This window comes from Miscanthus floridulus, chromosome 7 (genome assembly GCF_019320115.1).
Source record: "Miscanthus floridulus cultivar M001 chromosome 7, ASM1932011v1, whole genome shotgun sequence".
Lineage (NCBI taxonomy): Eukaryota > Viridiplantae > Streptophyta > Magnoliopsida > Poales > Poaceae > Miscanthus > Miscanthus floridulus.
Window position 1 is genome coordinate 88,394,974 of NC_089586.1, and position 11,802 is coordinate 88,406,775.

At 44.0% G+C, this 11,802-nt stretch overlaps 3 protein-coding genes across 3 annotated transcripts; 1 reads left to right on the plus strand and 2 right to left on the minus strand.

Moving 5' to 3' along the window:
- Positions 1 to 149: 149 nt before the first annotated feature.
- On the minus strand, positions 150 to 1,403 carry LOC136467240 (actin cytoskeleton-regulatory complex protein pan1-like). Its single transcript, XM_066465855.1, has one exon. The coding sequence runs from the start codon at positions 1,201 to 1,203 to the stop codon at positions 601 to 603; it is 603 nt and encodes a 200-aa protein (XP_066321952.1). The 5' UTR covers positions 1,204 to 1,403; the 3' UTR covers positions 150 to 600.
- Positions 1,404 to 2,729: 1,326 nt separating this feature from the next.
- LOC136467239 (isocitrate dehydrogenase [NAD] regulatory subunit 1, mitochondrial-like) lies at positions 2,730 to 6,923 on the minus strand. The gene is made up of 4 exons (XM_066465854.1): positions 6,232 to 6,923; positions 3,959 to 4,198; positions 3,520 to 3,598; positions 2,730 to 3,254 (listed from the first exon to the last, which is right to left on the minus strand). Exons 1-4 carry the CDS (start codon positions 6,769 to 6,771, stop codon positions 2,980 to 2,982), a joined length of 1,134 nt encoding a protein of 377 aa, XP_066321951.1. The 5' UTR covers positions 6,772 to 6,923; the 3' UTR covers positions 2,730 to 2,979.
- A 2,542-nt stretch (positions 6,924 to 9,465) lies between these two features.
- On the plus strand, positions 9,466 to 11,183 carry LOC136467238 (elongation factor Tu, chloroplastic-like). The gene has a single exon (XM_066465853.1). It carries the CDS (start codon positions 9,571 to 9,573, stop codon positions 10,969 to 10,971), a length of 1,401 nt encoding a protein of 466 aa, XP_066321950.1. The 5' UTR covers positions 9,466 to 9,570; the 3' UTR covers positions 10,972 to 11,183.
- The last annotated feature ends 619 nt before the right edge of the window (positions 11,184 to 11,802 follow it).

An 11,802-nucleotide genomic window follows, 5' to 3' on the forward strand; every position in this document is an offset into this window, starting at 1 on the left:
ACGTGGGCAGAGCTGGCAGTCCACATCAGCGCTATAGACATGGGAGATGGTGTTTGGACCCCGATGACACGTTAAACAAAGTTTAGAGACTTTGATGTGCAATCTGAGAGTACCGAGAACTTCATGATAACTCAGACAAGTTCGAGGACTGTTGGTGAAATTTACTCTACATTTTTCATGTAGGAGCAGATGTATATCACAACAAAAGCAAAGCATTAATACATTTTCATGGAGCAATGTATCCCGCTTCTCGGCTCAAATCTAACTAAGGTACTAAAGTTTTCAAGCTCAACATGGAACAGTACAGACCAGAGCCTTAAATCTGATTGGACTCAGACTCTGAAATCCACCAACCTTGGTAGTCAATACAAAGGTCAGTGATGGCAATGTATAGAAGCATCGACAACCATATATCCGAGCAAAATTGGCTATGCGGCAGCAAAATCTCACATCAGAACTCGATAACTTACATTGCATACCATTGTAATCACTTAATTTGAACATACTTCAAACTACATAACCAGAAGCAGTACAAAATCGTCGTCGAATTAACCACTGTGAACTCAACGCCAGATACAAGGAGATCGAGGCCTGTCAGATTCAATTTTCGAGTCCAGGCACCTGCATGCGTCGGTTGGCCTCCGACTTCTTGCCGCCGAAGAACTCGTCGGGGACAACCTTGAGCTGCTTGCGCTTCTTGGACTTGGCGATCTTCTGGATCGTCTTGGGGTTGGTGACCCGCTGCAGCTTGGTGCCCGTGCGGAGCACGTTCTCCTGCTTGCGCTTCTCCCGCTCCTCGCGGGCCTTGCGCTTCGCCACCTTGTTCTGCCGGATCTCCTCCATGAGCTCCGCCTTGCGGGCCTGGTACGCGCGCTTCAGCGACTTCTCCCGGACGCGCTGCTCCAGCGGGGTCGGCTTCCGCGACACCACCACGGCCGACGCCCGCCGGGTGCGGGGCTCCTTCCACCGGCGCCCCGACACGCGCCCCGCGATGACGCCGTCGTAGGTGGGCTGGCCGAAGGAGGCCGGCTTCGACGGGTCGGAGAGGGAAGGCATGGCGCGGAGCTTAGACGGCCGGGGCGCGTCGGCGTCGAGGTCCATGGAGTCCTCGGCCGCCGCCTCGGCCTCCTCGCGGCGCTTGCGCTTGCCGCGCTCGCCGCCGAGGCCCTCATCCAGGTAGCGGAAGTCGAGGTGGGAGGCCATGGGGGAACTGGTCGGGTGCTTGGTGGCGCGATTTGGGAGGAGGGGCGGAGGGAGGACGAACGAGCAGGCGGCGGTGGGTTTATTAGGGTTTGGATGAAGAGTAGCAGCGGCTGGCGGCTGGCTGGATGGGCCGGGCCGCTTTGCCAAGGGTGATGTTTACTGGTTCCGGGACGCCGGGCTATTGCCTGAGAAAATACAGAGGCTTTTATCCGAGTGTCATTATAAAAGTTGGTAATTATTCATAAGTTATTAAAAAAATTTGAGCAGTCATAGGTGCCACTGCTCTGAACTTTTTTTTAGCCCCCACGCCATTTCCATCAGATTTGGCTCGATGTTAAACTGCCGGTGTAAAAAGTCAAAAATACCATCAGGTCTAGATATGCAATTAACTTTTTTGAGCATCTTAACGATCTCAAATAAAAAAAAACTCAAAATTAGAAAGTTATAGATCTCGTCGAGATCTATAATATTTATATAAAAATTATCTTCATTTGATTCCGTACGAAAAATGTGATTTTTCTAAGACATATTAATCATATCCATTCATATCTTTTTGTATGGAATTAAATGAAGACAATTTTTATAAAAAAAATTGTAGATATTGTTGAGATCTACAACTTTCTAGTTTTGTATTTTTTATTTGAGGTCATTAAGATGCTCAAAAAATTAATTGCATATTCAGACATGAGGGTATGTTCGACTTTTCACACCGCGGTTTAACACCGTTAGAACCAAATCTGATGAAAGTGGCGTGAAGGGCAAAAGAGTTCAAAGCAATGGCGCATATGAGAACTCAACTTTTTTAGTGGCTTATGTATAATTACCAACTTTTATAATGACACACAAGTAAAAGCCTCGACAATATAACTTGGACTGAGTATAGAACCAAATTTCTGAATTTCTTCTTATCTCAATTCTGAAGCGTATATGAAGTCTTCAGCTCCTCTATTTGTTTTTTTAAGTCTTCAGCCTAGAAGATTGACCAAAGTAAACCGGGGATGCATACGAATGGTACTAGACGGGGATTTAGTTCACAATATTGATCAGAGCGAAGACCAAACATATTTTCCTCTTATAGAAAAAAAAATGATAGTCGTTTCCTCCACATATAGAAACTACTCCCTTCACTCAGTTTCTCCGAAATTACACTGCCACTGCCACATTTGTTTTATACCATATTTTTTTATGATTAAAAATTCGCTATCATTTAGTACATTTGATTATAAATACAACCATATCCAGTTTGTATTACAAGAGTTACAAATTATTGGCCAAATTATTGGTCAGAAATTGTAGAGTTTGAACCTTAATACGCATATGCCACCTTATAAACAGGACCGCAGAGAGTACTCTACATAGTTTCAAGGCATACAAAAGGTACTGTTCGGTTTAAGAGTCAATAAGAATGCAACCAACGCAAACAGCAGTTGGACGGTAAGCACTATGAAACAAACAGACAAGGTCGCGCTTGATTACGAAATACATAAGGATACATGATAGCATGACAGTAAGCAGCCAGCCCAAAAGAAGAGAACTGTTCCATATTTTCTCTTATTTCCAGTTAAGAATTAAGGTCACAAAAATTTGCGTAAAAATTAATACTGAGTTTGCTCAGTTACTCCAAACCCAAACCAGGTCAGAAACGAGATACCTGAAGATTGTACAAGGATTTGCCAAACAAAATGGTGATCTAAACCTACGAGGAACAAATATTTAGTCAGGACTAGTTACCTAGTCCAAGAGGAAAAAAAAATGTATTAAACACACGGTTTGTCTTTAACCCAGTTTGGCAATGACCGCATCTGTGACTTCCTGGGTGGTGCTGGTGCCGCCCAAATCTTTGGTTCTGTACTTGCCTTCTGCAATGACACGCTTAACTGCCGTCTCCAGCCGGTCAGCAAATGATGGAAATTGCAAGTGCCTCAACATCATGGCAGAAGATAGCAGCAGCACAACAGGGTTAGCTCTCTTCTTCTCCACAATTTTCTCATTTCCAACATTTCCTGCAGAAGCACCTTGCTCAAAGATAGCATGGTCCTGACCCACATTACCTGAAAAGATGCAGCACATGAAGATTCACATGCCTTCCAAAATGGTATACTGCATCTGCTCAAATATGAGTACTAAACTTGCACAATCTTGCTATACAAAACTCATGGAAAAGATTAACAGCAGTATGAAAACAAAAAACACATAGATGGATGCAGTAAACGAGCCAAAAAAATCAAACAATGGGCAGATGCAAATACAACTTTACATAAAACCATGTATGCTATTTGCACGTGTAGGATTCGTAAATCATAGTTAGAACTCTACCTCCAGGCATGACACCAGTGCCTCCAGCAATACCTGCAGCTACATTAGCCACCAGATTGCCATAAAGATTTGGGGTGACCTATAAAAGGAACAAAGAAAAGTATGTTCAAACTCCACAGGTAATCTTAGTAAATCATTTGAAATCTTCAGATTATTCTGGAAAAAGCCCTATAGAACAAGACAAAACAAAGGAAAATGTGAGCTTGGCGACACTAGGAACTAACATGCTTTTATATCACATTTGCAGAGCATAGTTCATTTGGTATTCAAATAGTCCACAAAAGACCAGTATAAGATTGTAGGTATATAACATGTGGCATATCCAAGATCATAAAGACAACAGGTGTTGTACTTTGCCTTTGTAGAATAACAAAACCACATCAAACATCACCTAGGTGAGAAACTGTGTCAATCAAGTGATAAGAGTGAACACACGTACCATAACATCAAATTGTTCAGGCTTTGCAACAAGCTGCATACAACAGTTGTCCACAATGATTTCATTATATTGAATTCCAGGGTACTTCTTTGCAACCTCACGGCAAGACTCCAAGAACAAACCATCAGCAAGCTTCATAATGTTGGCTTTATGCACTGCTGTCACTTTCTTTCTATTGTTAAGGTATGCATACTCAAAAGCATACTTGGCAATTCTTTCAGAGCAAAATTTTGTTATCACCTAACAAATCAACAAAGTGATAGTAAACATAGTGAGGTGAAATATTCTTTTAGATGGCAAAATAGAAAGGAGCAGCAATATTGTATGCTTACAATAGATATGGGCATATGACATAGTGGGAAAATTCGGCATGCCATAAGAATGTGTACTAAAAGAACTTGCAATATGTTCCAACAGCAGATACAGTTTCGGTGAAAAAGCACTCATGTAAAGAAAGGTTTGTTACACTGCAACTTGTAAAATGTAGGTTTCCGATATATCTGGCTTTTGAGCAACGATAACCCAAAGAGTATTCGCTGCCAAGTCAAAACAGGGTACCATAGTCAACCAGTATTACAAAATTTAAAAAAATAAACCAATATTTGGGAGTTTAGGCCCACCATTCATGACATCAAAGAAAAATGTCATGGAACAAACTAAAAAATCAAGTTAACAAAAATAGGTTGCAGAATACTGTGGTATTTTTGGCAACTTTCTAAGGTTACATCAACAAGGCCATAAATCGGGCTACATACTAGGAACGAATAACACTTAACGCCCCTTTGAACTTTATATTTTATTAATTAAAAATAACATTCACTACTCCATACATGAACATAGCAAGTTAAAATTGTATTCTTTGATTAGCGTGACACGGAGAACTTAGAGAATAAGGTGATGCAAGTTATCTTTAAACTCTAACATGCATGTTATGTGCTCAGATGTCAAGATGTCATTAACAAAGAGTAATGGCCATTAGATTTGCTGTTACTATTATATCCGATGTTTCAAAAAAAAAAACAATAGGAATTAGGCAGGTGGTCAGGCAGTGCCTAAGGATCCTAAAAAAAAAAAGGCGTACCCAGTGCAGAGAGCTCCCGCTCTGTGCGGGGTCTAGGGAAGGGTGTCAGTGGCAAGCCTTACCCTCGCCTAAGGAACCTAGCGATTGGATTTTTTTCTGATCAATTAGAGTGGTCATGTTAAATAGAGAAGATATGGCATATTAGAAGAAAGACCTTGACATTATCACAGGTCCATGATTTCCATGACCATACTCCATCTTCCTCCATCTCCAATAGTCCCATTTTCTTTCATAGATCAAAACCAAACCCACTCTAAGCAAAAGAAACACACATAAAAAAGAAGACCTAGGCAAAAGCAAAACTCCTACATGCTAAGCTTGGTGGTGCTCACCAGTCACCACTTGTTGAAATAGATATTACAATGATAGTTATAAATGAACACAGAGACTATTGTTATTGTAACATGACTACATAATCTTCAATACAAAATTTCTTTTTGTGTTCAGATTAATCAAAGATTAGTAATAATGATTAATATTCCTTGAGCAAATTATATCACTTTCACTGTTTCCACACTATCAAGAAGGACAAGGATAACATACACCCTTCACAAACATCGAATAGCTTTATAGAACACCTATAAATTAGAAGTGCATGTCACTTAACTTGGGAATACACTTAAGCAAGTCACCATGGAACGCTGTATGAACTATCCAATGACACCGATATCTCAACCTCAGATTCACAGCAAGTAGATCAGCTTGCTGGACACATAAAAATAAAGTAAACTGCCAAAAACGCATCAGGTTTTTCCGTACAAAATGCAGAACCGCGTTGATTTCTCAACTGAATGCCCAAATGCACCAGTTACTATATTTCAAGATTCAACCATTAACCTACCAATCAGAAACACTAAACAAGTATAGCAAGCATGCCATATACCATCGTATCTATCATATATATAAGGGACACCCAAAAAGAATGCAAATTAATTTTCCCAAATAAAATAAACAAGATTGCTGATTCAACTTCCTGATGCAATTCTATCATCATGCTTGTGTTCACCAGCCAATCCGGAGACGGGTGTGTATAAGTATAACTCTACCAACAATTAGACAAGTAGATTCAATAACTGACATAGTATCTATAAGCTTGGCACATTTAGCCGTATGCACATAATAGCTGCCAGCGTGCCACACACTGCATCATCGAAGCTATAACTTGCAGAGTAATACATGGAATTCCCCATACCTTGAGACTCTCAACGACGCCAGGGACGACCTCATGCTCGAGCCCCGAGTACTCGCCCTCAGTGTTCTCCCGAATGACGACGATGTCCACGTTGTCGTGCCTGGTAGGCAGGCCAGGGAGGTTGAAGCAGTTGACGAGCGCGGCGTAGAGGTCGAGCTCCTTCCGCAGCTGCACGTTGAGGGAGGAGACACCGCCGCCGACGGGGGTGGCGAGGCCGCCCTTGAGGCAGACCTTGTTGCGGCGGATGGACTCGATGACCTCCGCGGGGACCGTGGGCATGTCGCCGTGGACCTCGTACGTCTCGAAGTAGACCGGCGCGTGCATCGCCTCCATCACCTGCCGCACGGCGCCCGTGACGAGGGGCCCGATGCCGTCGCCCGGGATGAGGGTGACGCCGCGCGGGGCGCCGTCCCCCGGGCGGGGCATGTAGGTGACGGTGCGGCGGGACACGGCGCCGGCGAGGGGAGTGGAGGGGCAGGGGGAAGGGGAAGGTGACGGGGCGAGGAGGCGGCGTAGGAGAGGGGTCAACCGCCGCGCCATGGCCGGGGGCTAGGCCGCTAGGGTTTCAGGGTGGATGCGATCGGGGGAGGGGGAGGGGGAGGAAGAGGAAGGAGGAAGGCCGCGGCAGCGAGGACGCCAGGGACAGGAGAGGACTCGAGAAGGCCAGGGGAAGAACGGGCCGACAGGTTTCCGCGTTCTGCTGGGCTCCAGCTCGTTGGCTTTGGCTCGGCTCAGATCATCATGCAAACAAGCTAGCTCATCTTCAATTTAGCCCTTGTTTAGTTATCTCAAATTCTAAACTTTGACACTATGTAAAAAGAAGATTTTCCGTTACATCAAACTTACGGTATATGCATGGAGTACTAAATGTTGACGAAATCAAAAACTAATTGCACAGTTTGGTTGTACTTTACGAGACGAACGTTTTGAGTCTAATTAGTCAACGATTGGACAATTATTACCAAATACAAACGAAAAGCTGCAATGCGCCGAATTCCGACGTCGCCGAATCGGCCAGCAACTAAACGGGGCCTTATTTAGCTCGCAACTCAGCTTATTTGACTCGCGAGACAGCTCATTAACGGCTCAACCAATACTATAATCTCTTTATACCTAAATAATTGTCAATTTTTTGTTTGTTTCCGTGCCATAAATTTGACTAGATTTATAGAAAGTACGTGCAACATTTAAATGTCTAGATAAATTTATTATAAAAATAGATTCAACGATCTATCTAATGATATTAATTACTCCATCTGTTCTTAAAAAAAGAGTCATTCTAGCTTCCCAAAAAGTCGACAACTTTTAACTTTGACCAAATATATTTAATAAAATATTAATATTTATGGTACATAATTAGTACCACTAGGTAGATCGTGGAATATACTTTCATAATAAATTTATTTGGAGATATAAATGTTGCACACACTTTCTATAAACGTAGTCAAAGTTGAGAAAAGTTTGACCAGCATGATTCCCGTAGTGACTCTTCTTTAGGGACGAATGTTGTAAATGTTAATATTTTTTTATATAAAATTAGTCAAAGTTATTTCTCGAAAAGCGAGAACGACAGTTATTTAGGGACGGATGGAGTATATTAGTAGCTATTAATTTATTATATGCATATGTCAAGACAAATAAATAAATAAATATAATATGTAATATAAATCAATTTTAGACTTCGAGCCTATGCATAAATAAAAAATTAAGCCTACTTATTACTACTCTCTATGTAAAAAAATGCAACTATGGGTTGCATGTCAGTTTAAGTGGTTCATATTTGACCAAATTTCTAATGAATGATATTCACATTTATGACTCTAATATAAATTAATTTATTATAAAAATATATTTTGTAATTAATCTAATGGTATTTACATTTGATATTATAAATATTGATAATTTCTTAACTATAATTGGCTAAAATTAATATTGAAAACTTAAACTCCTTTAGGTGCCACAATCATGGTGTATTGGCGTATTGCTATTATAATTATTATTAGTCTCGTACTCCCTTTGTCCTGCAATATAATGTATTTTAAAAATTTTAGGACAACTTAAGAGAATAATCGAATGACACATGTATCCATAGATTAAAGCTAATGAAAGAGTTTTTTCTCAAATTATGATCTTCTTTTTTAATAAACTTTGCCAAATCTAAACATAATCGCTTCATAGAATACATTATATTTTTGTACAGATTTTAGAAGCCACGACTGCACTAAATTTCAGGACGAATGGAGTATGCCTTTAATTTGCATTTTCTTTTTTGCTATGCCCATGAAATTGAACCTAATCTTTTCTTAACATCGTTATATATATTTTAGCGTGTTGTTGTATAGGAAGTGAACCTAAATTAATTGGCTGGACGAGAGAGATGGTTAAACCTTAGGTTCAAGTTATCTTCAACTCAAACTTGATGTCTGTCTATCAAAGTTCAAATTCTTGACTTTGACGCGAATACTGTAGGTGACATATCTCTTGGTAGTGAGGTGTCACACATTTGTAGAGGTGAGTAACTGTCTACTTCTATACTGTGTTTCGGAAGATGTGCACTTATAATCACCGCTAAATGGGCATTTAACTCCTATACATAGTACTCGATTTTCAATCACACTAGTAATCGTAAAAAAAAAACTTTCACTGGACCATGCCGTGTGCATATAAAGTTCTCACCGGACCAGACGCCATCAACTGTCTCCAAATTACAATACACCAAATATAAACTTCACTGTTACCGTGTCACGGTATCTTCATTTCCAATGACCGTAGGCGGGCAGGACACTCGTCTCCGACCATCCGCTGTGCTCAACAATGGCGTTTTCCATCTGGGGCGAGCGTTCCAGAATCTGAGGGCCTGTTTTGGAATGCGGGATTTTTTCCCTATTTCTATGTTTTTCCTGTGAAATTGAACTGACCTGTAAAAATCGTGCGTTCCAAACAGGTCCTGAAGCCCCGTTGCGGTTTACGTGGCTCCATGTGACACGGTAGACGGAGCAGTTTGGTGCGGAGCAAACCAAAGCCAAGGCTGCCGTTCACTGCGGCGATGGCGCCGACGAGGCGCATCCTGGGCCTCACCCGCATTTTTTCTGGCCCAAACGCCCCCTTTTTTTTTCACCTCTCCGACACGTCCCCGAGGCGGCCACCCATCGAGCGGCTGGCGATTGCGCCCGCCGGCCGCTCGCCTAATCCGTGGCCATCCCCTTATGCCCCACCCTCTCGCTGCGCTTCCCTTCTAGAGATAAGCAGCGCGAACCCCCTCTCTCGCCTCTCCCTATCCACCCCCAAATAATCCCCACCTCCCGCTGCTCCTCCGCTCCCCCGCCTCCGCCGCCCGCCATGGCCTCCCTCGCCTCGGCCTCCACCTCACTCCTCTTCCCGCAGGCCTCCTCATCCAGAAGCCGCGTCCGGCTCTCCACCTCCCTGGGCTTCTCCGCGCAGCCGGCGCGGCTGCGGAGCCGGGCGGCGGCGGCGGGCGGGCAGCGGCGCGGGCGCCTGCTGGTGGTGCGCGCGGCGAGGGGCAAGTTCGAGCGCACCAAGCCGCACGTCAACATCGGCACCATCGGCCACGTCGACCACGGCAAGACCACCCTCACCGCCGCGCTCACCATGGTGCTCGCCTCCGTCGGCGGCAGCGCGCCCAAGAAGTACGATGAGATCGACGCCGCCCCCGAGGAGCGCGCCCGCGGCATCACCATCAACACCGCCACCGTCGAGTACGAGACCGATACCCGCCACTACGCGCACGTCGACTGCCCCGGCCACGCCGACTACGTCAAAAACATGATCACCGGCGCCGCGCAGATGGACGGTGCCATCCTCGTCGTCTCCGGCGCCGACGGGCCCATGCCGCAGACCAAAGAGCACATCCTCCTCGCCAAGCAGGTTGGTGTCCCCAAGATCGTTGTTTTCCTCAACAAGAAGGACATGGTCGACGACGAGGAGCTGCTCGAGCTTGTCGACCTCGAGGTCCGCGAGCTGCTCAGCAACTATGAGTACGACGGCGACGACGTGCCAATCATCGCTGGCTCTGCCCTCAAGGCGCTCGAGGCCCTCATGGCCAACCCTGCCCTCAAGCGCGGCGACAATGAGTGGGTGGACTACATCTTCAAATTGGTTGATGAAGTGGATAACTATATTCCAGTCCCACAGCGGCAGACCGACCTCCCGTTCTTGCTCGCTGTTGAGGATGTCTTCTCCATCACCGGTCGTGGTACAGTTGCCACTGGCCGTATTGAGCGTGGCACCGTCAAGGTTGGTGACACAGTCGATATCGTTGGAATCCGGGACACCCGGACCTGCACCGTGACTGGTGTTGAGATGTTCCAGAAGACCATGGATGATGCCATGGCTGGGGACAATGTCGGGCTGCTACTCCGTGGTATGCAGAAGGAAGACATTGAGAGAGGCATGGTGCTGGCAAAGCCTGGCTCTATCACACCGCACACCAAGTTTGAGGCTGTTGTGTACGTGCTTAAGAAGGAAGAGGGTGGCCGGCACTCACCTTTCTTCCCTGGTTACCGCCCACAGTTCTACATGCGGACAACCGACGTGACGGGGAGTGTGACTACGATTATGAATGACAAGGATGAGGAGGCGAAGATGTGCATGCCTGGTGACCGTATCAAGATGATTGTTCAGCTCATCCAGCCTGTTGCTTGTGAGCAGGGTATGAGGTTTGCTATCCGTGAGGGTGGTAAGACTGTTGGTGCCGGTGTCATCAACAAAATCATTGAGTAAACTGGATATAGCATCCACCATGAGAATTTTCATTGTTTACTCAGCGAAATGCTCTGTAGTTGTTATTATGTGTTGAGTTTTAGGGGTTGCTCATGTGAAATTGTAGTATGGCCTTTTTCTGTCAAGTGAATCTGCATGCTTTATGACATTCACGACAAAGATACACTTTTCTGGTTGCAACTGATTTGGCTAAGAGGTGCCATCTACTGTTACATGTTCAATTGTTTCTTGATTGTGTTGCCCTATAGTAGTATAATGTTGATATGCTTAAAGATGATTCTTGGTGATGTAATAGGCACATGACTGTCGCTTATTTGCACCTTTTATTTATTAGAGTATAAGCAGCACTAAAACAGATAATTCTTGGTGCTTGCTGGACTTTCTTAGCAAACCTATCTTGATTAATTTGTAATGCTTTTGTAATATGAGTCAATTTATTATATGCAAGCAGCGATCATGTCTTTTCTTATTCTTCCATTATTTGTGACTTGATTGTTTTCATGAAATGTTCCCTTCATTTTATGCTGGAGTAGAAGTTTTCTTAGAGATTTAAGGTGGTTATTGCAATTCTGTCTGTGTATAGCAACCACATTCATTGATTGTGTTCTTGTGTCCGAGCGGTTGCAGATATGCTGCTTTCTGAAGCTGTTAGTTGTGTTTTGTTGTGTGTTCCATGTTTTAGACTCATGTAATGTAATAATTCTCTATTCTGTTTTTTTTTCTTTCAAACTATGCAGGAGAGCTGTGTCATTTTGTTAATACAGAGAACAAAAGTACTATGGGCTGAGAGCAGAGGCCCAACCCGAGTACAAAAACCCACTCACACACCCA

What these genes read in the sequence shown, in the direction of transcription:
- LOC136467240 (XM_066465855.1), bottom strand. Translation starts at nt 1,203, where the DNA reads ATGGCCTCCCACCTCGACTTCCGCTACCTGGATGAGGGCCTCGGCGGC.
- LOC136467239 (XM_066465854.1), bottom strand. Translation starts at nt 6,771, where the DNA reads ATGGCGCGGCGGTTGACCCCTCTCCTACGCCGCCTCCTCGCCCCGTCA. An exon ending in GCGTCGTTGAGAGTCTCAAG is followed by an intron (nt 4,199 to 6,231) that starts GTATGGGGAATT and finishes TTGATTTGTTAG; the next exon opens with GTGATAACAAAATTTTGCTC. An exon ending in CTGAACAATTTGATGTTATG is followed by an intron (nt 3,599 to 3,958) that starts GTACGTGTGTTC and finishes TTCCTTTTATAG; the next exon opens with GTCACCCCAAATCTTTATGG.
- LOC136467238 (XM_066465853.1), top strand. Translation starts at nt 9,571, where the DNA reads ATGGCCTCCCTCGCCTCGGCCTCCACCTCACTCCTCTTCCCGCAGGCC.